We start from the raw sequence: 26,598 nt of genomic DNA, 5'->3' as shown, positions 1-26,598 counted from the left end.
CCCATGCAAGATGTATTCTTGTTAAAGCATCTAACCTGATCATTTGTGTCTGGGTGATATTGTTTCTCAATGCTTATGATTCTAGTGGCCAAGAAAGAGAGAGAGAGAGATGTCAGAGAGACAGAAAAATAAATTTACAATAGAGACTAAGAATGAGGGAGAGAAAAGGGAAACTGATAGAAATTAATGCAGAGTAAGACACAAAGGAGTGACTTTGAGTCACTCAGTTGGAAGAGAATTGTTTGTTTCAATTCAATAATTCAATTTGTTTTCACTGGAATTACTCTACAATTTGACTTAGTTAATATTGAATAAAAAATGGCCCATACTACAATGTAGGGCATTCACCAGCTGCATCAAAATAATCTGACTCATTATTTCCAAAGGTATGGGCATCCCTGATGGACGGGATGTGACCCCCCATTTCTATAGCTTTTGTGTACCTTGGCAGAGTCATCATTGTTTGCACATGCAGATGCTGCTGCGTAAGCGATCTTTACCAAATCCTCGCTGGTCATTAAGAAATTAAACTTTGGTTTGGAAAGGCCACACTGGATGCCATTGGATGGGGTATTTTGCCCTTACCGTTTCATTAGAGTAACTGGAACGCACATAGAAGTTCCCAAGCTCTTGGTGGTTGTCATCCTGGTTGAATAGGTCTTTGAGCGTCTCTGGTTCTTGGTGCTTACAAAACTGTGGGCATTAGGATAAAAACATAATATTGCAGATGCTGGAAACCTGAAACAATACACAGAGTGCTGCAGAAACTCAGCAGGTCTGACAGTTTCTGTGGAGAGAAAATGAGTTAATGTTTCAAATCTGATATGATTCCTCTTCAGCCTTGAAATGTTAACTGTTTCTCTCAGCATAGATGTTGTCAGACCAGCTGAGTTTGTTTCTGTGTTTGTTTGTGGACAAGCATTCACTAATCAAAGGCCTTCACAAGTAAAAACATTTACTATGTATTGAATACGAAATATTCAATATTTATACTACATGAATTAGAAATATTCTCTTATCATTGAACAGACAAAACAAAATGGAAACTATGAGATCTTTGTTAAAACCACAACATTTTGGTTCGAAGTAGAGAATCAAACGGCCAGAACATCTACAGGGTAAGGGTCAAAAATTGTAAAATTAAAAGCTACACAATCCTATCAGTATAACAATAACTGGGAACACTAAAAAAGAATTTCACCAAAGACCTTTCTACACTTTTATGGCTATTCTACAAAGTGTGATTATAAATAAACTAAGTTAACCATGAATGATAGTTTATCTACTAATCCTACAAAATTACAATACTTTTAATTAATTTGATTTGATTGAATGTGATTTATCATTGTCACATGTATCTAGGTACAATGAAAAGTTTTGTGCGCAGTATAGGCAGATCATAGTATACAAAGACTATTTTGGTAACGGAAACAGAGTGAAGATTATGATGTTACAGCTGTAGAGAAAGTGCACAAAAGACCAAGATCAACATTAAATTTAAAATTTGAGAAGTCTATTCAGAAGGCTAATAACAGCGAGGAACAAGCTGTATTTGGATCTAGTGGTACTTGTATACAAACTTTTATATTTTCTGAGGGTAATTTTTACTGTACCTAGATACACGTGACAATAATAAATCACATTCAATCAAATCAAATTAATTAAAAGTGATAGGGGAAAGATTTAAAAGGGACCTAAGGGGCAACCTTTTAATGCAGAGGGTGGTGTGTGTATGGAATGAGCTGCCAGAGGAAGTGGCGGAGGCTGGTACAATTATAATATTTAAAAGGCATCTGGATCAGTATATGAACAGGAAGTGTTTAGAGGGATATGGGTCAAAGGCTGGCAAAGAAGACTAGATTAATTTAGGATATCTAGTCAGCATGGACAAGTTGGACTGAAGGGTCTGTTTCCATGCTGCACAGCTCTATGACTCTAAGTAGAGACATTGTTGTGCTTTCTTGACCATTGCTATTTAGTATTGGTAAGAAAATAACTCAGGTGGTGCAATTTGCTCACTAGTGATTGTGTACCTATCACTGTTAGTTACGAATCAAAACACTTGGTGCCTGTGTCAATGGTGAAGGTAGCAAGTGAGCTGGGGTTGGGGTGTGAAGCAAATGACAGGTGAATACAACTGCGGGACAAGGGGAAAAGAGACAGAAAAAATAAAAACTTTACCCTAAAGCATGTACATGACAGATATTTTGCCATGATTTCCTTGACAAAATAATATTTACCCATAACAGTCCAATCATTATCCTGGCGGTTTAATCAAACCAACCCAAGGGACAGGAGGCAAACTACTGAGTGCCAGAAGGGTACTATATGAAACTGAACTTGTAGACTCAATCCAGTCATACTTTACACTATAAACTACTTTTTCACACCCTCAGCAAAATGCCTTTGAGTGGTGTTTGTGGGAAACAAAAAATACAAACACTGATGCAAGTAAGGAAGGCACCCCGAAGATTGGAATTAAGCTATATTGCTGGGCCAGATGGAATGCTTCTCTCACCTTTCCTGGATGAGTGCAGCTCCAACAACACTCAAGAAGTTAGACATCATCCAGGACAAAACAGCCTGCTTCATTGGCACCACATCCAAAAAACATTTACTTCCCCCATCTCTGACATTCAATTGCAGCAGCGTGTACCATCGACAAGATTAGATTAGATTAGATTAGATTAGATTACTTACAGTGTGGAAACAGGCCCTTCGGCCCAACAAGTCCACACTGCCCCGCCAAAGCGTACCCACCCATACCCCTACATCTACATCTACATCTACATCTACCCCTTACCTAACACTATGGGCAATTTAGCTTGGCCAATTCACCTAACCTGCACATCTTTGGACTGTGGGAGAAAACCGGAGCACCCGGAGGAAACCCACGCAGACACGGGGAGAACGTGCAAACTCCACACAGTCAGTCGCCTGAGGTGGGAATTGAACCCGGGTCTGTGGGGCAGCAGTGCTAACCACTGTGCCACCGTGCCGCCCAAGATGCACTGCAGAAATTCAAAGTCTCCTTAGACAGCATCTTCCAAACCCAAAATCAATTTCATTTAGATGGACAAGGACAATGATACATGGGAACAGCACCTTCTGCAAGATCTCCTCCAAGTCAGTCACTACCCTGACTTGGAAATGTGTTATCATTTCTTCACACTGGGTCAAAATCCTGCAACTGCCTTCCCTAATGGCACTGTGGGTCTACATACAGCACAGGGACTGCAACATATCCAGAAAGCAGCTCATCACCACCTTGTATTGGGCATCTAAGGATAGGAAATAATTACTGGCCCAACCAGCGATGCTCACATCCCGCAAAATAAAGAATAAAACAGCTATTGAAAATTATCTTATGCTACACCACGATTTTATGCATTGCTCCTGACATTAGACATAAGTACCCCTTTCCTTTCACCTTCATTCCAAAAGAAAATAGTAATAAAAAATTCCAAGAATACAACATTTAGAACCAGCAAGAAATAGCTAACACATGTAAAAATGTACTCAATTTCCAGAAATGACAAAATGCATAATATGGCATAAAGCTGATACCTGACGATAAAGACTTAGTGCAACTGGTTGATTCTGAAGTGTCATAAAGAAATCTCCCCTGTTCATCTCATTCTTCAAGTATGTCACAACAGTATACACTGAAATGCAGATAAGTACAACTCATCAGGAAAGGAATCAAATTCAGCAGTGCAGTTTTAAACATATTGACACTCCTTAACAACATAAATTGAATTTATCAAGTCATTCCTTCCGCGCCAAGAAACATTTAATTTAGCTGTCTAAAATATACATAGAACAATAATTTAATTTTCATAAACTTCGAATCTCCCAGATGCAGGAATTTGTATTGCTGCATGTACATCTGAATCTCATCCCAAACACTAATTACATTCAAAAGCCTCTTCAGAAACCAAAAGTAAATTTAGGGTCGACTATCTCCCTTTGCAGGTACTCAGAATTTTGCACTACATGCATTAACGAAAAGATTTGCAACTAGAACTCACCTCCTCTACATTTCACTTAAAACTAATTCCGGGTCCATGGAAATAAATCAAGGTTAAGCAACTGTTATATTGGTAGTAAGTGGATAATTTTGACCCTGATCACAATAATTGAATAAGGCATCAGTAAGACTGTCAGACAATTGCAAGTCCCACATTCAAAAGCATTGGCTCTTAAAAATAAAATGCCTCCAGCGACACAATGATCCAAGCAGCTGCTCTCCCCAAGAGCTCAGGACCAAATGGAGATTTTTGAAAAAAAGTGCTACCACAAAACAGTGAAAAAATTCTCCTCTTCTCCCAAAGGATGACCAGTCAAGAAACTGATAACTATTCCAAAACTATGGCAAATTGCATGCTGCTCCATTTTACCCTGCAAAATGTCCTTAGGTAACACATTGTCAGTTAGTTAAGTTCAGAACTTCTAGTTTTGTGTAGGTGAGAGTGCTGAATAAAGCATTAACCTGGTTTACTGACCTGTCCAATGCAACCTATCCCAGTGGTCCTGTTTTGGCTCAAAATGAAGGTACCCAGCTACAATGATTAAAATATGCTCCTCCCAGGATCCTACTGATTTTAGGATAGTGTGCACTGTACTTACAAATATAAATTAACTAACCAAGCCTTTGCAGCCTGTTTGCCACATTAGTCAAATAAAATCTCTTTCTGTTACTTCCTCATATTCTCCTCCTATTCAAAATAGAATTGAAAGGACAGAATTTATGGACAAAGTCTTTTCCCAAAAGCAGGATAGCCAACCATATTGACAAGTTTCTAGGAATGATCTCAGACATGAAAATTCGACTGTGATGATGAACAAATGAAAAAAATGTCCCAATATAATCAGGCGTCAGTTAAATGTGACAGTTGTTAGGTTTCACTTTTATTACAATATTTCAGTTACCTAAATCACTGTCTCCACTTTCTATTGCTTTAAGTAATGCTAACTGACTCCTTTTCATCTTCAACAGCAAGGGCACCTGCTCACCAGACCTTGGTTCGTACTCTAAAAGCTAGAACAAAGCAGAAATTATATATCTTCCAGAAATAATGTCAACCTTATTTTTCTCTTAGTACAGTTCCACATTAAATAAAGTAACAAATCTGTACATTGTAATAATGTGGAAATAAAAAATTACACTATATTTTGTTATATATTAGATCACAAACACCATCAAAGTAAGTTAACATTTGTCACTGTTAATTGTGCAAAAATCACACAGCAATTTTAAGTGAGAATAGATACATATTTAGACATGAAAATCCAGTGTTACCACCTAACCTACACTGCTCAGTATTAGCTGCCTGACTCACCTTTCAAATTCATTAAACAACATGATGTTCCTGTACTTGCATAGTGGATGCAAAATAAACTCCATATGTTTCAGTCTATCCTTTTCAATAGCATGTTAAGTTTAAATTATTGCCAAACAATCGTCTTGAAACAAAACATTTACTTTATCCATTTGGATTCTTACTCATCCTAGTATTTATTCAGAATGGTTCTTTTTAGTTTTACCTTTAATTCAGTCTTTCCTTTTATTTCACTTTATTGTGATTAACATTTTAATATATTATTATTTTGAAACTTGGACTCAAGACAGGAGGAAGAATAAATATTGGTTTTCGATCCTGAAGATTTCTTTTAAAAATAAAGGGTCATAAAGTTCTTCTGTACAGTGAACAAAGACAACTTAACAGGAAAGAACATGGAAGAACTTAAATGACTAGCAAGCTAACTTGGGAGCTACTTGATGAGGTGTACAGAGTTGAACGTTTATGATATCAGAAAAACAAATGGCCAGGGGTCACTCACAGTTTCAGTTGAGAAGTTCCTAACACTCAATTGAGAGAGTTTTATACCAGCAGGCCAGTTCAGTGTGCGGCAGTCTAAGCTTTCAAAGCTAGAAAGGTTTCACAAAACTGTTTTAGCAGTTCAAAAAGACAGAATTTTTCTAAAAAATTCATTTAGGAAATGTCAGTGATATCTAGTAGAATAATAGAGAGAATTAACAAAAGAAAATATGTGAGACCTCGTGAGTTAAGTAACAAAGCTGAAGAGTGAAGATTATATTTGGTGGGCTGAGAGTTTGTAATGAATACTGCTGGGAAAAAGGTTCAATTTTTCTTTTTACTGTTATGAAAAAAATCTTTCCAAACTGTCTTATATGTGCATACTTTGTACTTTTTCCCCTGTTTGGTGTAGTAAATTTATGACCCGCGTTAAAACTATACTGGAAGCCTCAGGTGAGCATGTGCAGCGAATGATCAACACGTTTACCAAACAAAAAAAACTGATGATCTAACAAGTCAGGTTACACTCTGGGTTCTGATGTGTTCAGTACTAACATCAGCTGTAATCTTAACACAGAAACTGATGTAACTTTGAGTTCACTACTCTAAACTTATAGTTTCTTGGTCTGACTTGACACTGCTTTTTAATGATTCTTCAACTGAAGTTGTTAGTAGGAAGTTACAATTGTTTACCCTGCTCATAAAGGTTCAAATTACCCTGCAGAAGGATGTTGGATTATTCAGACTTTCCATTAACAGCAATTTGCCATGCAAAAGCACATGTAAATCAACAACAATGAGGGTAAATATAGCAAATAGTGGATGTTTATTCATTAGCCACAGAAATGTTTGGGCTAATAAAACCTTAATGTTATTTCAACTTTGTTTGTGGCACTAACTTCACTATCATATGTGCACATTTATTGTCAAACTTCCCTTTGTTATGAATTCCTACATCTAATTGTATAATCCATTTTCTCAGATAAATTTAACATGCTGGTCATACATCACAGACAGTCTGGAATGGCTTTCTGTAGGCTGTACCATCTCAGCTGAAAGGTTACAGTTATAGTTCGATGGCTCTTTGCTAACTTAAAACCCTGTTTTTAAAATTATAGTTCTTAATATGCTTTCAGTTGAGTGCAGCAAACTGGGAAAGGAGCTTAGCAGAAAAGACAGGTGACGAATAATGGTAGAGGTTTAGGAAAATAGTTCATGACTCACAGTAAAGATACATATTAGTCAAGGAAAAGATTTCGAGGAAGAAGGTAAACATCCATGGCTAACCAAGTTATAGACAGTAGCAAATTGGAAGATTAAGCATACAACTTGGCAAAGATGAACAGCTCACCAGGGGATTGGTTAAGTTTTAAAAGCCACCAGAAGTTGCCAAACAAAAATGGAGAAAATAAACTTTAATGGTAAACTAGCAAGTAATAACAAAACAAATAGCAAGAGCTTCTTTGAATAAATAAGAAGAGAGGACAAAATGAACAGTGGACCCCTTAGAAAATGAGACTGAAGAAATAATAATCAAAAATCAGGAAATGAAATAAGAGTTGAATAAATACTTTGTATCAATCATCAACCTAGCAGAAAATAATAACATTTCAAAAATACTATATGATCAAAAGACAAAAGGAGGAGAGAAAAGTTTAAGGAAACTAAATGGGGCTAAAGACTGATAAGTCCCCTGGACCAGAAGGGCTCCATTCTAAGATATTAAAGGAGGATGCACTGGTAGTAATCATCGAAGGACCTTTAGATTCTGAAAAAGGCCAGAGGATTGGAAAACAGCCAACAAAATACTTTAATTCAAAAAAGGAAGGAGAAAAGAAAAAGCAAATAACAATAGGCCAGTTAGCGTAATATCTGTCATTGGGAGGATATGGGAGTCTATTATAAAAGAAGTAATAGCAGTGCATTTAGAAATATAATCAAGCAGATTCAACATGTCTTCATAAAAAGAATATTATTCTGACAAATGTATAAGAAGGGAATAGACAGGATAGATGAAAAGGAACCAACAGACATAAAATACATGAGTTTCCAAAAGGTGTTAAGTTGCCATACCCAAGGCTACATAATAAGATCCCATGGTGTTGAAAGTAGTATAATATGAATAAAGAATTGGCAAACTAATAGAAATCAGAGTTGGGATGGGGAGAGGTACTTTTTAGCATGGAAACCCATAATTAACTAGTGGAGTGTCACAGGGATCAGTGCTGGGGACACAATCATTTACAATACATGTTAATAACTTGATGAACGAAGTGAATGCACCATAGTCGAGTGAAAATAAAAATAGTGGGAATATGGGGGTACATATGCATATGTCACAAAAAAACATACACTTCAACAGGTTATAGGGAAGGCAAATGCAATATGGGCCTTTATTTCAATGGGAATGGAGTATAAAAATAGGAAGTATTGCTAAAACTATACAAGGCACTGGTTAGACCTCAACTAGAATACTATGCTAAAAAAATCATACAGCACCAGGTTATAGTCCAACAGGTTTAATTGGATTTGGAGATGCCGGTGTTGGACTGGGGTGTACAAAGTTAAAAATCACACAACACCAGATTATAGTCCAATAGGTTTAATTGGAAGCACACTAGCTTTCGAAGCGACGCTCCTTCATCAGGTGATTGTGGAGGGCTCGATCGTAACACAGAATTTATAGCAAAAACTTACAGTGTGATGTAACTGAAATTAAACATTGAAAAATTGATTGTCTGTTAAGCCTTTCATCTATTATAATACAGTGATAGTTTCACTTCTTTCATGTGTAAATCACAAAACCTTTTTTTAAAAGTTGCATTCTCGGGTTAGCTGTTAACAATGGTGATAGCTAGACAATATGTTGAAGGTCTTGGCCCCCTGTGTTCTCTGTCTATGCCACGATGTTTAGATTGATTCTAATCTAAAAAGTGAGATAACAGAGTTTTACATAAATTCATGCAGTTTTTGAGCTCAGAGTTCTACATGAATGCATGCAGTTTTTGAGCAAAGTGCAATGTAACTCTGCAAGTACAAATTCACCCCACAAAATATATGTGTGCATGTGGGTCTTTGTCTGTCTGTGTGTGAGTGTCTGTCTGGGGTGGGGGTTGTGAGTGTGAGAAAGTGTGTGTGTGTGTATGTGTGTAGTGAGTGCAGAGTGTCTTAAGTCTGTGAGGGGTTGCATGTGAGTGTGTGTGTCTATAACACACACACACACACACTCTCAACCCCCACCCCAGACAGACAGACATACACAGACAAAGACCAACATGCACACATATATTTTGTGGGGTGAATTTGTACTTGTAGAATTACATTGTACTTTGCTCAAAAACTGCATGAATTTATGTAAAACTCTGTTATCGCACTTTTTAGATTAGAATCAATCTAAACATCATGGCATAGTCAGAGAACACAGGGGGCTAACACCTTCAACATATTGTCTAGCAGCTAACCCGAGAATGCAACTTTTAAAAAAGGTTTTATGATTTACACATGAAAGAAGTGAAACTACACTGTATTCTAACAGATGAAAGGCTTAACAGACAATCAATTTTTCAATGTATAATTTCAGTTACATCACACTGTAAATTTTTGCTGTAAATTCTGTGTTACGATCGAGCCCTCCACAATCACCTGATGAAGGAGCATCGCTCCGAAAGCTAGTGTACTTCCAATTAAACCTGTTGGGCTATAACCTGGTGCTGTGTGATTTTTAAACTTTGTACACCCCAGTCCAACACCGGCATCTCCAAATCATAGAATACTATGAACAGTTTTGGGTCCTTTACTCAAGGATTCATATACTGGTATTGAAAGCAGCACAGAGAAAGTTCACAAGGTTGATCCCAGGAATGGAGGGAATTTCTTATGAAGAAGGTTGAATACATTGACCAATAGAGTTCAGTAGATCTACTGAAACATAAGATTCTTCAGGGGCTTGACAAGGTAGTTACTGAGAAATTGTTTTCTTTTGAGGGACAGAGTAGGTCCAGATGGCATGATCTTAGGTTAAGGAGTTGCCCATTTGGTGATGAGGAGAATTTTTTTCTCTTATTGGATAGTGGATTTGAAAATTTTTTACACTGAGAGAATATAGAAACCATGTCATTAAATATATTCAAGGCTGAGATAGATTTTTAATGAATAAGAAAATCAAGGGAAAGCAAATGGAATTGAGGGTTATCAGATCAGCTGTGATCTCACTGAATTGCAGATCAGACTTGATGAGCCGAATACCCTACTTCTTTGCTATGGTCTTACTTCGAGGGTTATCAGATCAGTAACTATCTATAAACATGTCCCATCTATTGATAAAGTGCTAAATTTAGTAGTCAGTCTGCCTGTCTGTCAGAATTTTGCAGAATTCCTTACTACAAGGTGCTTTGCAAGATATGCAGTGAATAGCTAACAGTTTTAAAATAGGGAATTATAACGAAGTTAGAGAAAAGATTGAATTGCATTCACCTTGATCGCTAGCTCTATTCTACCACATTCATAAGCCTTAGCAGCAATTTCAGAATAGGAAATACCAGGAGTGTCCCCAAGTTTGTGGTTGATTGCACGAGCAATGCTGTCATCAGGCTCGTCCTTCTGCTGAACCTGTGGATTAAAGATGGATAGAGGGCAATTGCTCATTGAAGGGCAATGCTTACACAAATCCCTTCCAAGTTATGTGTCCATTGCAGCACATGGCAAAGAGACTAATTAGCAAAGTTGTTTCCGAATAATGTATATGTTCAGGACTGTTGGGACGTTCACTAAAGAATTAAAATTACTCTGAATATTTACATTCTAACAATTAGAAACAAACTTGAAAAAGCCTGTATAATCTAAGCAAGTCAAGCAGCATTTGTGGAGAAAAGCAAAGCGAACGTTTCAGCTCCGTGACTACTTCAGACCCATCCCATGATGGAGTGAAGATGGAGTGAAGTTTTCCTTCTTTCTGATTGCAGAAGAGGTAGTGGGTGCCACTTCTGCTCTCAAGTGTGGGAACTAGCGAAATGCAAAAGTATAGGTAATGTGCCTGAGAGAAATGTGAAATAATCCAGCAAAGCTTTCCACTGGGGAAAGGGAGAGTCAGTTGAGAATGCAGCAGGTATAGGCAGGTATAACACAGCCTCTTGGACAAATAGGGACCTCTTCATGACGGACACATTTTACAGAATTAAAATTTCACCATCTGTTGTAATGATACTTGAACCCAAGTTCTTAGAACATTACCTAGATACCTGGGTTAATAGCCCATCAATACCATTAGGTAGTCACCTTTTTGATAACTATTCACTAGGTTGCACAGGGGAAATGTAACTGCAGTCCTGGCTCTTGGATGTCAAAAATGTTCTGTTGCTTAAAGTTTGGGTCTCAGATATAAAATACCATAGGTCAATAATATTTTGATGACTTTGGTAAGCTTACTCTGATTGATGGAGGTATTGTTATTCACCCCTTAATGCTGACTGACAGGTACAAACTGTGTTTAAATTTTATATCAGGTTGATTGACTTTGATCGGTCAGACCATTGCTGAGAAATGAACCACCAGCCAACAGTTTGATGAGTTGAATCAGACACAGTATGCACGTGCATGTTATTTCTGTCTGCAAAGTGCAGGGCTCTGAGCGTTAATACATGTAGCTTCCGTTATATGCAAGCGCACCACATTGTAAGCCCAACTGACAATCCTAAATTGGTTGTCAGCATAATCTTTCACCCACTCAGGATTATCCAGCATATGTTGTCCAACTGTAGAATTGAATTTAATGTTGGACACTGTGTTAAAGGTCTTGGAAGCGAGTTGCTTAGGTATTGGCAGTACCTAGCTTGTTGTGAACAGCCAAAAGATATGCTGTTTGATATGATCAGCCAATTGGACAAACAACCTACATGTCTGGCATCACACCAGCAGTGAAATTCATATACTACATTATGCACTGAATATTCAGGGCCCTCTTCATTACAGATAAAAAGAACACAACTGATTCAACTCAACATGATAGGTGACAGTTTTGTGCTGATTCATTTCTCAGGGCAATATCAATCAAGCCTGATAGTTAACTGTCAGCATGAACGGTACATTCTCCATGACAATGCCTCCACTTGATAATTAGCACTCTCCTCTCACACAGTATAAGTATGGGTTTTCCCCTTGAATTGGTATTCTTGTGAATTATCCTAAGGAGTGCAAGACATTCAGCTTTAACAAAATTTGTACTTTTCAGGTATACTCAAGTTCTGCACTACCAACCGACTCTTTAAAATGACCAGTGCAGGCTTAGCAAGCTGTTGAAAGCTGCATGACCATAAATAATAGAGATATTTAATTTCAATGGAGAAAGTGAGGACTGCAGATGCTGAAGATCAGAGCTGAAAATGTGTTGCTAGAAAAGCGCAGGTCAGGCAGCATCCAAGGAACAGGAGAATCGACGTTTCGGGCATAAGCCCTTCTTCAGGAAAGATTCCTGAAGAAGGGCTTATGACCGAAACGTCGATTCTCCTGTTCCTTGGATGCTGCCTGACCTGCTGCGCTTTTCCAGCAACACATTTTCAACTCAGTATTTAATTTCAATGAAGTGTAAAGATAAAGGAGATTTCTGATCACCTATTCCTGAGGAGAGAAACAAGGTTGTACCAGTTACCTTATAACAGGCCCAGTGAGCCAAGATCCGACTTGCTCCCTGCAATTCTGATATTTTCATGTATTTACAAATCCTTATTGCAAGAGGGTACAATCTACGCAAAATTAATCTGAGGAAAGGAAAAAAATAAATTGGACTGAAACCATACCATTCCCTAATAACATGTTGATAATTACAGAAATATCATATGCTACAAAGTGGTCAAATGTAGAACTGTATTCAACTATATGATATGACTTTGGTTAGCTATATCTCTGCGAAAACATTTGTAAAGTATAATAATTTTATTCCAATGTATTGTTATACATTGAACAGCCAGCTCAGCAGCAAATCTGAAGAAAGCTGTGATTAAAATTAATCAGCCACTATTTCCTTACAGCAAACAGGCTCACTGCACTTTTGAAGCAAATCATTCTAAATATAAACATGTTGAGTACTTTTCAAGATACCTGTCTATTAGAATTTCAATAGTGAGCTGTTTATATCTAAAATGATAAGTTGAGGAAAATTTGAAAAAAATATTCTTACCAGCTTTAATTTATAAAACTCACCCAAAACAAGAGGCTCTGAACAAATTATATTAAATACCATGAGTTTAGCACATATTAAAGATCGATAGATGAAACAAAAGAGAACCAAATGTAACAGATAACACCCCTTCACAAAATTCCAAAATCAGAGATATTCCACAGTTACATCCTGTTGAAAAGTGAGACATGTTACTAAACTGTTCATCATGCACTTAAGAGAAATGCAAGAAAGCAAACTTTAAAATAATCACAACAATTTATTCTACCGGAGTGATGAATAATTGGCAAGTCAACACTAACTGGCTGAGATGTTGCCATGAAGAATAAGAACTCTGACTCATGTTTTTTAGATATGCTTATGAATGCATGTCACTTATAAATGGGTACATTACAAAATCAACTGATTATCTTAAATTGTCTAATAGCATAGCCATTAGAGAACTCATGACTGATCAGCAAGTGCTTCCCAAATATAGAATCACATGAACAATATTTTTCGCTTCGTTATTAAATTAGCATAATCCAATATTCTCCTATTGCTGTTCTTCATAATAACTGGCAAAATACCAAAAACCTCAAAATATTAATGCTGTCAGCCCACATCAACAATTCTGATGTCTCATTACTACTGTTAAACGAAGAAAACACAAATAATTTCAATGCTATGACCTAATCTAGAGGATGAAATGACAGCTTTCTTCAATTGCTCATTTAAAAGGTCAATTAAATCAATCACAATCTTCCAAACACATACTCAAGTGATGGAAATCCATGAAATGTAAATTTTGCTTTATAACAGCTCTATATCGTGAGCTCATCAAAATATAAATTTCTTACAAATTTTGTTCAACTGGATGCTTTGCTTTTTTATTATCCTTGCTGATATCACTTATAGTATACTTCCTCCTAATGGTAAGACTAGATGCTTTGGAACATTACATTCTCCCAGACCATCAGCCTCATGATGGTGATCAGCGTATAGAAGCTTGGGTCCTAGACATCCTGAACGGTCAGGTCTTCACCCAAAAACAAACTCAATACATATCAATTAGCTCAGCAGCTTGCAGACTTTACCTACCAAAGGGAAACAACATCAAATGACAATCAAGACTGGCATGAAAGGCTAAGACCTGCAAATGAAAACAGTAAATGTTGCTATTACAGCGACAAGACTGCTCTATAACCTCTTATAATTCAAAATTTAACTTTGAATTTTTGATTCCATCTTGAAAATAACTTCTATTCTAATTGCCAAGCTGGGAATTTGCGTTGCAGACATTTCGTCCCCTGTCTAGGTGACATCCTCAGTGCTTGGGAGCCTCCTGCAAAGCGCTTCTGTGATGTTTCCTCCGGCATTTATAGTGCTTTGTCTCTGCCGCTTCCAGTTGTCAGTTCCAGCTGTCCGCTGCAGTGAGAACAGCCAGGGAATTCCTAGAAGCATGGCACTCATCCACAGATTCTATCAACAAACACATCGACCTGGACCCAATATACGGCCACTGCAGCGGACAGCTGGAACTGACAACCGGAAGTGGCAGAGACAAACCACTATCAATGCCGGAGGGAACAACACAGAAGCGCTTCACAGGAGGCTCCCAAGCACTGAGGATGTCACCTAGATAGGGGACGAAACGTCTGCAACACAAATTCTGTGAACAGAACCACAACGAGCACCCGAGCTACAAATCTTCTCACAAACTTTGAACTTCTATTCTAAATAAGGAATAAAAATTCTAGTAGGAATGATAACGAATGAAAATTGACAGATAATACATATATTTACAAACTTACAAAATAGAAGCAAAGATAGACTTCAACCCCTTGAGACTACGCTGTGATTTAATAAGATTATTTGTTTTGCACATTCCCAGCTACCCCTAATAACCTTTGATACCCTGGCTTGGACTGCTGCCTCCACTTCACTGTTTGTAAGAACTGTAAATCTGAACTTTATTTCTTTATTTTTCTAATTTATTCCGAAGAACGTGTACCTCGGTATCTCTGTACCTAAAATGAGGCTGTAAGTGGCAACTTTGCAAACTTTTCACTATATCCATGTGAGTACATGTGACAATGAACTTATATCTTGTTTTCTGCCTCCCTCCCTTTTTGAATTGAGGAGTTATATTTCCTACTTCACAGTCTGATGGAACCTTTCCTGAACCTGGGGAATTTTAGAAAATAAACACTTATGCATTTACATTGAGTCCTTGTTAATTGCAGATTCGCTACTGGTGGATCTGCAAACTCATGAGGGCAGGCTCAGATCCGATCTTTTATTTTTCTCAGACTCATCTGGTCTGATCATTTGGTCCATCACAGTAGACAGGAGAGTTACATAGTAGTGGTGTCTGCCTTTCTGTTATTTGCGGGAAATTCATGCCCCTATCCTACAGATAATGAAAATTTGGTGTTCCACCCCATTACCCATCGCTTTTAAAACCCTAGAGTGCAGTCCATCTGAAACCAGAAATTGGTCAGCCTACAGGTCCATAAGTTTGCTTGGTACCACTTCTCTGGTGATTTTAGATTCACTAAGTTTCTTCTTCTCCGTTTCACCTGATTTACAGCTATTATTGCATTGTATCCTTTACAGTGAAGACAGAAGCAAAATATTTGCTCATTTTATCCTCTACTTCCTTATTATCTATTATTAACTCCCCATTTCCATTTTCTAAAAGGTCCAACACTCTCATTACTTACTGGTTTTCTCAAGTATCTGTAGAAACTCTTGCTATTGTTTTTATATTTGTAGCTACATTCCTATCATGCTTTTAATTTCTTCATCCAGATTGAGATTTTAGTTATTCTCTGTTTTTAATATTCTGACCTATCACCTAATTTGCCATTCACCATTATGCAAATAATGGTGTTTTCCTAGAATCTGATATTTTTCTTAATAACTTTAGTTAACCACTGATGGTGGGTCCTCTCTGTCGAATTTTTAAATTTCTGCTTGTGAATTTTCAGACTATAACATATCTAATTAAATAAATAACTGGAAACGAAATAACAATCTTTTGTTAAAACATATGCAGATCCAAAAATGCCACATGTTTCATTAAAATCATTGTGCGACTAAACCACTCCAGTCATAGATCACATACAAGGATACTGGGGATAAGTAAGAGGAATGCCAACAATATAGTCTCGCATTGCATTCAATACACGTAGATCGCGGGCCATCTTCACAAATGTATCTGGTGGAAAGTTGCTGATGAAGCATTTTCCAAAAGAGGCTGCCTGTGAACAAAGTAAACAGCACCAAGCTCAGTATATATTGCACACTTTAACTTAAATTTAACACCTCTCATTTTGAGATTAAAGAAATAAATATGAAAGGCTTCTGAAATTTCAACCACCTCAGGGCCACAGAAGAAAAATATTTTGAAACAATACTCTTTGTTGGATAATCCTAAATTGATGCCACTATCCACATAACATGATGACATTATTTTCTAAGGCATGAAAATAAATTATTAACTTTATTATACCCTTATCAATATTCTCCTACTCAAGTGCTAATTTCTTACTGATGTACCCAATTATAACTACCTATGGTACTTTATTCAAAATAACTATCCTTAATTTGTGAATGTAATTGATGAATTTTGGCAGAGTTTAACTTACGTGAGTATCTCTACAGTAGCTGTCAATTTATGGATATTGAAATTCACCGGAGTATGTTACTTGTCATTCATGTAAAAGGAACTAGACATGAAATAGGAATGGAACATGGAACCCAAGTCCCCGTTAAACTCTGCACCCGCCAAGCAACTCAAAAGTTACCACACAAGCCAAGCACAGGTAGCCCTTTAAACTACAATGCATATATAGTTGTGAAAAAAAATTCAAGTGGCTGCACGCTTAAGCAAATCAATGACATAATCCAAAAGAATTTTGGAATTTATGTTACCAGTGAAATTTCTGGTTTGACATCTTATAATCATCTTAACGAGTTCATTCATTGATCAGAGAAATGCTTTATTCCAATAGTTTTCACTACCTCGCATTTGCGTGACTTTCTGCAAATTTACATATTTCTTTGCAGTCTTTAAAAATAATGAACCATGTCATGAGTTAACTTCAGAAAGGATGCCAGCTGCCCAAAGCAAAGTAAGGACCGTGATTACTGCTGAAATCTTTCCATTTAATATATAAAAGACCATGTTCATAAAAGACAGAAGTCAAATGACAGGCTCACAGAAACCCAAAATCCATATGGAACCCTTAGGATCTGAGAACACTCTAACCTGCTTTCTACTGTTACCTTCAGTTCAATAATGTTGATAATAAATAAGTTCATAGTTATTAATTTGCACATCAGAAATTAAAATTCCATGCTTGATTCAAAACTTTATGAGAACAAAACATGCATTGCTTCAAGAATACTGTTAATCTTATTAAAGTAGAACCAAAAGTTCACAATTGCCTAACTTCAAAGGTTTCATATGTAAATTTGGAAAGTCTACTAAGGCTGGATGATTTGAGCTTTAAAAACAAGAATGAAAATTTCCCCTTATTCAGTCACATATTTCCACCTAAATCATTTATAGGATTACTTGCAAAACCTGTGCATTAAAAACTGATGAAAAGGTGGCATTGGGAAGGCTACACTTTTACAAGTTGATAAGTTACCAAGATGGATGAGGTTCATCCTAGAATAATACGGAAAGCAAAGGCGGAAATTATGAAGTATTAGTCATAGTCTTCCAATTCCGTTTGGATACAGGGTAATGCCCAAAGACTGGAGAATTAGAAATATTATACACTGTCCCGGAACAGCACAAGAGGAAGCATGTCCCCCTGATTAGCGTGAGGGGAAACGAGTCCTGGAGATCCACGAGAGGAAAAGTGAGTCCCAGAGCAGCACAACTTACCTTGGTGTAGCTAAGTGTCTGACGGAGCAGACTGGAGGCTTTGAGTACAGCGAGACTGGGGCCTGGGACGGGAGGTCATATCATGTGCTCACTCAGCTGCTGCAATGTAATGTTGATCTGAAATTCATTACTGGACTGTAGTATCAATCCTTTAGCTATGTTATAACTATCTTGCTTCTAACTTTTTTTTAAAAAACACTAAGCAATGCTACTACTTTTCCGTTTAGTCCTCTTTTGTATCCAAGATTTGTACCTAGGTACTTGTGTCTAAGATGGCGCCATTAGAGGCAGCTATTGTAAAAACTTTTCACTGTACTCCTGTACCGGAGTGGATGCAACAATAAAGGATAGTCTATTCTACATTGTTCAAAAAAAGTAATATTGTTGCAAGAATAAACTCAACCTCTGCAGGTCAGTCAGCTTGACCCACAGCGGTGAGGAGACTTTTAGATACAAACTTCCAGGGTAAAATTAAGTTACTTGAACAAATGTGAATTGATAAAGTAAAGCCAGCAAATATTTTTCAAGGCATATCATGGTTAACCAAATTGATTGAGTTATTTGATTTCCTTTTAGTATATCTGCAAGATGTGTATTATTCCATTCTTACCCTCAGCAGAGACTTCTGCATCTCAGGTTCATATTCATTGCCTGCTGCCTCAATACACTGCTGCACAGCTTCAAACAAAAGGTTTTGCTCTTTGATCTCTCGTAAATACTCATCTGCCTTCTGACTCTCTTTCTATGAATAAAAATTAGGATTACATTTAATTTAACAGACAAAAAAATGACATTCTCTCCAAACATTTTTTCACAAGTTAATTCCAGCAAGATGTAAATAAAAATGCAACTTTTTTCCTCCAAAGAAGTGTCAAACCCCATTAATTCAAGGACATTATTTCATAATCCTGATCTCTCAAACCAGCTCCAAGGATTCAGGTTTGGTGCCAATTCTTAAAATGGAGCTTCAGACATAGCTGATCTTTATTTCACTTCACAAGTAAAAACCATCTGGCACAGACTGAGCTGAACCAAATAGAGAAATCGCACAAAGAACATGGGTTCAGTGTTTGGGGCACTTCTCAAAAAGGTACATATCATTTAAGTCAGTTCAGCATTAAGATTTCTAAACCACCCCCTCTGCCTGCATTCTGAACAGGAGGCATACAAAAGGATGCAAAAAAATAAAATTACAGCAGAAAGCGCCAGCCTTGGCATAGATACAGAGCATGCATTTGCCTGTGCTGTGGAGACTAAATCTAGGGAATGTTTCAGAAATATTGTTGCTGAATTGAGGTTTGGGTGGCCCTTATTTACTTACTGAGCAACAGGTTTGGGAAATCAATTTGCAATTCTGGTGGAGTCCTAGCAAAGAGTAGACAGCCCTGCTCAACACACATGAACACCTGGAAATGGAATTCCTGAGCATGCGGCCAACTCGATTGGAGGCAAATGGTGGAGTGGAGGATGAAAGAGGAAATTTTAGAGATAGAAGGGGTGAGTTCATGGAGTATTTAAGCAAAAGTGAACACTTTAAAAGCAATCATTCATCAAGATTAGGGTGATGGGGATAAAAGGGATTGGTCTATTATGGGATATGACAGGGGAGTTCTGGATTCCTTGAAGTTTACAGTGAAAGATAAAACATTCATGCATCAAATCCTCATTGTTTCTTTAACTTTGATCTGTCAAAATAGACAGTTTTGATTATTGAGCAATTATTCTATATGTAAAAGTAGAGACAACAGGACAACATACCTCATACTCTTTATGAGCTTCCAGCAGAAGTGCACCAGGTGCCATTGAGGCAATTTTGAAAATATCTTGACAAGCAGCTAAATGCAAAGCCAAAATTCAATCACAAGAGGTTAGTAGAATCATGTATCTATCACCAAATGATATTTAAAGAGATGCCAGCACCCCAAGTTAAAATGGTTACCTAATTCTAGAAGCATGAATATCTGCTCTGAAATGTTTCAAACCATGTGATTTTTTTTAAAGAAAGGGCATTTCTGATGAGTTGCTTATGAAATATACTGCCTACTTTGCCCAACATAACCTAGCAACAGATTGGCTCACACTTTTGAAGTTGCTAGTAAGCCATAGTATCAGCAATAATTTATACTTACATAGCATCATTATCATAATGTCCTTCCCTGCTTCACAGGGGTCTTATAAAACAATATATAACATCAAGTCAATAAAGAAACATCAGAGCAGATGACCAAAGGCTTGGTCAAAGTAGGGTTTAAGATGGACCTTAAAGAAAAAAGCAACATAGAGGGGCAAACAGGTGAAGGGAAAGTTATCCAAAGTTTGAGACATAGACAACAGATGACACAACCACTAATGGTGGAGCAATTTGGAATGCTCAAGAGACCAGAGTTGGGAGGAAAATATAACTCATATCAGAGGATAGTACACAAAAAGGGAAGGACACCAAGAATGGGAATTTTGGAATTAAGACCTTGTATGACTGGATGAAAATGTGGGTCAGCAAGCACAGAGATGATGTGGGACTTGTGCGGGGTATGGCACAGGCAAAAGAGCTTTTGAACACCTCAAATTTACTAAGGATAAAAATGGGAGAAAAGCCATGACTTCATTGGAATAACCAAGTTTTGAGGTAATGATGGCATGGAAAAGAGTCATAGTGTGCTTAGACTGGAAATGACCCTCCAGAAAGTGACATTGCCAGAGTCTTGTCTGGTAATCTTTACACCAATTACAGTGTAAATTTAATTACACATGGGGTACCAAGGATAATTTAGAAGCTTAAGATAGAGACATAAATTATGTTTTGAAATAACAGAAAATGCTAGAAATACAAATTAGGTCTGGAAGAATCGGAGAGATAAAATTTGAATAGCGTTCCAAACGAAGAACGTACATTACTCAAAACATTTTTTTTACATCTTACTGCTCTCCAGAAGTTGCATTTTTCCAGTATTTTGTTTCTATTAGAACGTTCCAGGATTACAAATAGTACACTTGCAAAGTTAGAGTACAAATATCTAATACCACCACTTTAAGGGTAGATTTCCTACAGGGTAGGAACAGGCCCTTTGGCCCAACAAGTCCACACCGACCCTCTAAAGAGTAACCCACCCAGACCCATTTCCCTCTGACTAATGCACTATAGGCAATCCACCTGAACTGCACATCTTTGGACTGTGGGAGGAAACCGGAGCACCCAGAGAAAACCCAGGCAGACATGGGGAGAATGCGCAAACTCTACACAAAATCGCCAGAGGCTGGAATCGAACCCAGCTCCCTGCACTGTGAGGCAGCAGTGCTGCCCATTACTGAATCATTTTTTACTGAATAAGTGCAGAACTTACGTGGGACTTCATGTAGAAATTCATGATTAGAAGAACTAATGATTCGAACACCATCGATCTCAGGCACTAAGTGAACATCCTCATCTTGATAAAATCTGAACTTCAGTTAAAGATTTAATTTTAAATGTTTAAAACACAACATTTATGGATTGTACAATGGACAGAAGGGCAAAACAAAAGTGACTGCAAACAAATACTTACTTTTCAGTAAGACAGCGACTGACCACTTTACTTGACAGCAAAGTAGATCCAACACAGATTATCATTCTCAATTTTTATTAAAATGTAAGAAAGAGGACGAGACCATTCAGCCCCTCAAGCCTGCTCTGCCTTTCAATACAGCGATGGTTGACCTTACATGTCAATTCCATTTTCTCACTTGCTTCCCATTCATTTTGAGTCCTGAAGAGACCATAATCTGTACATTTCATCCTTGTGTATATTCAGGAATGGATACTCGGGATAACCCAGAACATTTTTTGTTTCAACTTCATTTTTCTCAAGTCTTTGATTTTACCTTTGTCTCACTTTCCTGTTTTAGAGATAGAAACTTACTGCAACCATTTTGCAATAGCAGTTATGTTTTGTTGATTTTGTTCTGTCCTAGAACAACAGTATAGTGCTCACGTTTTTAAGCATGAAAAATGATAATGAGATTTCAACAATGATTTCTCCATGACTCGAATCAACGTTGTTCCACAAGAGAAAACACTGTTGCAGACATTTTTCTTGCTTCCTTCACACCAATCCTAAAAGTGTTCACTCTCAAAGACAAGTTCTAACAAAACTCTGGTGCTGAAATCACATGCAATTTCTGGAAAGTTGTGCTGATAAAGGTGAGAGTGTGGAATGGCTCATTGCTGTACGTCTTTGGACTTTCGTACTGACCTGATGGCCTATTATGGTCCTTTTGATACTATATTCTGACAGCAGAAGGTATTTATGATTATAGGAATCAATCCTAGTCACAAGATAAGGATACTTAATGGTCTCCTTTGTTTTCCCCGTTATAACAAGTAGTTTATCCCAAATACCAACTACAGTAGGATTGTCGCTTTTTGGTCTATCACACCTAAAAATGGAAAGGGAAAGGTTACCAAAATCAAGATGCATCTTCTGTTCTTTCACATGTGCAAACATTGTTAAATAAGGGGACTTTTAGGACTTACTCACCACTAGTTTACCATATTACAAAACACTGCACATCGCACTAGCAAAGATATTATTAAAGGCAGATACAAGCCCTTTCCTGCATAACTGTAAGTACCTACATTTTATTTGTAAATTGATATGATGAGAGAAAATGAAACAGTTTTTAAAAGATTTTAATGCACTTTGAATATAACTCAAAATTAGCTATTGAGAGGGAAGATTCAGCAAGGTTATTTGACTAATAAATTTCTGAAAGCCATCCCAGGGCTAATGAGGATTTTCACTAGAAGTATTAATGGAATGCAAACTTTGGGTCTGTGTCACTTTTACTCGGAGTAAATAACGTCAATAAAATAGATGTACACTAGTCTCTCCTGCTATTAAACAATCAGAACATTCCTAATGTCACCCTTCTCTCTAGAGCTCCTTCCCTCTGAGCATAGGGACATAACAGGCGGCGGCGGCGGCGGAGGAGGAGGAGGAGGAGGAGGAGGAGGGGGGGGGAGGGGGGGGGGAGGGGGGGGGAGGAGGCTGTCAAGCCTTAAGGCTGTTTTGCCATTCAATAATATCATGGCTAACGATCCTGTGGCTTTAACTCTACTTTCCTGCTTGACCCAGTGACCCTTGGCTCCCTTATAGAACTAAAATCTCTCACTTAGCCTTCAATATATTCAATGGCCCAGCCTCCCACGCTTTCTGAGAAAGAGGATTCCGAAGATTTGTGACCCTTAAATCGATTGCATTTCTCATCTGTTATAAATGGGAGATTCCTTATTTTTAAACTACACACCCCTAATTTCATCCTCCCATCCCTGACAAGAAGTATCTTTTCAGCATCTCCTTTTTTGGCAAGTGTTCTTTTAGAAAGTAACTTTGCTCTGTTTAGGAAATGAACCTGGGTTACTTATTCGGTTACTGGCAAATTTAGATATTCTCTACTATCCACAATTGTCTCATGTTGACATTAAAAAAAATGTGAAACTTAAATTCATTTGAATCAAAGCTACAACAACCACTTACCAGACAAACTGCTTAGGTGCTGTTTTGAAGTTTGTCTCAACTACACACAATTTGTCCTGGAAACAAAGCACTACACGTTTTAAATATTTAATACAGAAAACAAATTCAGTTTTCATAGCTTTGTACATCTAGATAAAAAGCGGCTACAATAAACATTATATAAGCACCACCCTTTTCAATCCCAAGAAGCTTCCCATCTTCCTCCCCATAATGTTTGAGTTCATCTAAAATTCAAATTCAATCCTCAATTCAAAAGTAGTCATTTCAGTTTTCAAATTCTTCCATGACTTTGCTCCCTCTTCATACATTCCTCCAACTCTGCAAACCTTCAAGATCTCTGCAAACTTCCACTTTGGGTCTCATGCACATTCCAGATTCTAATCTATCCACCAGCACACTTCAATTGTCTAAGCATGAAACTCAGATTCTCCCTGCCTCCTCAAACCAAATTTTTCATCATTTATTCTTTTTATTTTCTCTTATGGCTTGATCTCTGATTTCATTATCAAATGCTCCTGTGAAACGTGCAATTTTTAAAAGCTTTACATAAATAAAAGTTGTTGCAAAATGTTAAAATTATTATGTTAACCAATTAATTCATTTGCTCAGGTTACAGCAACTAAAACTTTATTACAATCAAGATTAGACTGTTCACATTACCTTGAATGATGAAGAACCCATCCAAATGTTACCAGCGTCTGTAAATAGAGCAAGCTTTTTATAATTGAATGAAACAGCAATTTGGGTAAATCCACAGACTTGCGGTCCAAGGCCAGGTGGAATCTATAAAAGAAAAAGATTTTTTTTAAATTAGTCAAATACCAATCAATATTTTTTTCCCTATTCCCTAAGAATGCAGAGACCTCATGCCTCTACTCCTCTTAACTGTTGTGATCTGTAAAAGTGTATCTGTTTCATCAGTACAGTCACCATTAAGATTAGAAAGTTACGTTTCTAATCTTAATGGTCTATGTTATATGAATTCATGTCTAAATATATAATTGGCTGTGCTACCAGGACTGCTTAGAAGGAGGCAATCTTAAGTTCTATGACTTTCCTAAATTGTTATCTGAAGTTTAGTAGACTGAACTATAACACATCAATTGGTTTAGGTTGATTCAGAAGAATCATGGAAACAAGTACTTCTTATTCCTACTTCCATTAATAACCATTAGATTTAGCAATGATCCAGCGGTAGCACTCTTGCCTTGAAGTCTGAGGTCATACGTTCAACCAAAAACGCTAGGCTGAGCCCCATGTTGAGTAAGTGCTGCAAGGTCTGAGGTGCTGCCTTGCAGATGCATTGTTAAACCAACACGCCTACTACCCTCTCAGGTGAGGGTAAACGATCCCAGGACATTAACTGAGGAGTACGGAATTTGCCCAGTGTCTTGGTCAACATTTATCTTTCAATCAATATGAACCAGATTATCCAATCGTCATATTCCAGTTAATGGAAACTTGCTGTGTGCAAATTAGCTTGAAAAGTACCTCACTGATTAGAATGTACTTTGATATGTCCTGAATCATGAAAGATGCTATGTAAAAATATCTTTCTTTTGTGCATATAGAGATGAGAAGGAATTAATAAAGTTATATTTATTGTACTTAAACTTTTAAAACTTTCCAATGGTCAATTAATTGCTTCTAACTGTCATCACTGTTACTTTGTAGGAAATTATTTTAAAATAGTAACGTTTAAAATAGAATCTTATTTGACTTACAAATCAGGAATCACAGTTACCACTGAGTATTTTCCTACATGTACATCTACCATGTTTCCTCTTCACAGCAGTCATTGCACATTCTACAGTCTTAAGGAGTTGTGAGTTTACCCTAATGATCTGTCATACCTCACTTCATGTTATGCTACATTAACTAGATATAGGGTGCTGCACCATTTGACAGCATCTCACTTCTTCAGGTCAATACACATACTAGTAAACTGTAACCATCTGACAAGTCGGAGTTTCCTATTGCTTGTTACTTAGTGTTAATGTGCCGATTTCTGAATAGACTTCACACTGTACTTTGTTTCTTGTATGAAATGAACTAACTGTTCAGTACTTGTTATTGCAATCAGGCAGATTTTATGCTCACCACAGATGTGCAGGAAGCGTTATCTAAGACATATACATCCTTCCCAGTAGCAAGAACAATTTTGGGTTGTCGATCTTGCATCAATACAGCCCAGCACGTTGGTGGGCGCAGCAATCCTGTTAGGGATGGAAAAGAAGCATAATACAATACTTATTGGTATATTTTCTATCAAAATTCCATCACCCTGTAATAGTTTGTCCTCTTTCATATCCTCTCATGATAATGGTCAAGCATTACATGTCAATATTGCTTGGCCAAATGGTATTACATTAGAAATATTTAAACCAAAAAATCAAAGCTGGCAAAGACAGTAATCACATCTAGCCTTTCTTGCTAATCTATCAGTTGCGTATTATAATGTGTCACTCTTCAAAACGTTTCTTTAATTTTGCTTTGGATCTCCTCCCTTGGTAGGTTGTTCGAAAAATCAACTCCTTTCAATATTTATTTGCAATCTTGCTGATTGTATATAATCTGAGTGTATCAATTTTACACTTGTATCAATTTCTATTAATACCGCAGTGAAGTACCCCTTTCTGTCACATACGAAAGAATGTCAATCATCAGTTTTTGGACCAGCACTGAATGTGCAGCAGTGCTCAATTATAGAAATGAAGAAAGATCATAAGAAATAAGAGTGGGAGGAAGTTATTCAGCCCTCTGAATATATTTATAATAGGATGACAGAACTCAGTTTTCTGCACAACTCATTTTTTCTAATGTAATATCAAGCCATTAATTTAAATCTCATGCACCTCCATTTAAATTACTCTCGAAAAGCAGAATCATAACTCCATTATGGGCTAAGAGACATTTTGGAGTGAATTTCACAATGGACATACCAGGCAGATTTACAACGATATAAACATTTTAGATGGTTAAAAAAAATGGGTAAAATGACATTATTAAGCTGTTGATAATATCACAAGTTGTCAGTAAAAAACAATAAATTCAATTGCACATCTTAACTGTCAACCCTCCAAAGGGGGTTGAATTTTCTATATAGACAATGATAATCTCAACAGATTTCATATAAATTATGGAAGTAGATGACATACTGTAAGAACAAATGTCCTACTTCTAATGTTTACATAAATCAGTAGCCTGGTT

General features: G+C 37.1%; 1 protein-coding gene across 2 annotated transcripts in view; it reads right to left on the bottom strand.

Annotated features, from left to right (window-relative positions):
* vps16 (VPS16 core subunit of CORVET and HOPS complexes) overlaps window positions 1–26,598 on the bottom strand; it is a 45,355-nt gene that overhangs the window by 10,491 nt on the left and 8,266 nt on the right. Inside the window, exons 6-19 of one of the 2 annotated variants that reach the window (XM_072578880.1) lie at window positions 25,489–25,604; window positions 24,049–24,171; window positions 23,389–23,444; window positions 22,199–22,288; window positions 21,217–21,311; window positions 19,634–19,710; window positions 18,486–18,617; window positions 16,111–16,238; window positions 12,915–12,950; window positions 12,466–12,574; window positions 10,296–10,430; window positions 4,933–5,041; window positions 3,568–3,665; window positions 586–693 (exon numbers count right to left, since the gene is read on the bottom strand). In XM_072578880.1, the coding sequence (XP_072434981.1) occupies window positions 586–693; window positions 3,568–3,665; window positions 4,933–5,041; window positions 10,296–10,430; window positions 12,466–12,574; window positions 12,915–12,950; window positions 16,111–16,238; window positions 18,486–18,617; window positions 19,634–19,710; window positions 21,217–21,311; window positions 22,199–22,288; window positions 23,389–23,444; window positions 24,049–24,171; window positions 25,489–25,604 (1,412 nt within the window). The remainder of the gene's footprint in view (window positions 1–585; window positions 694–3,567; window positions 3,666–4,932; window positions 5,042–10,295; window positions 10,431–12,465; window positions 12,575–12,914; window positions 12,951–16,110; window positions 16,239–18,485; window positions 18,618–19,633; window positions 19,711–21,216; window positions 21,312–22,198; window positions 22,289–23,388; window positions 23,445–24,048; window positions 24,172–25,488; window positions 25,605–26,598) is intronic. The other variant, XM_072578881.1, reaches the window with a different exon arrangement.

Source organism: Chiloscyllium punctatum, chromosome 10 (assembly GCF_047496795.1).
Source record: "Chiloscyllium punctatum isolate Juve2018m chromosome 10, sChiPun1.3, whole genome shotgun sequence".
Taxonomy (NCBI): domain Eukaryota; kingdom Metazoa; phylum Chordata; class Chondrichthyes; order Orectolobiformes; family Hemiscylliidae; genus Chiloscyllium; species Chiloscyllium punctatum.
This window is presented reverse-complemented; position numbering and strand designations above follow the sequence as displayed.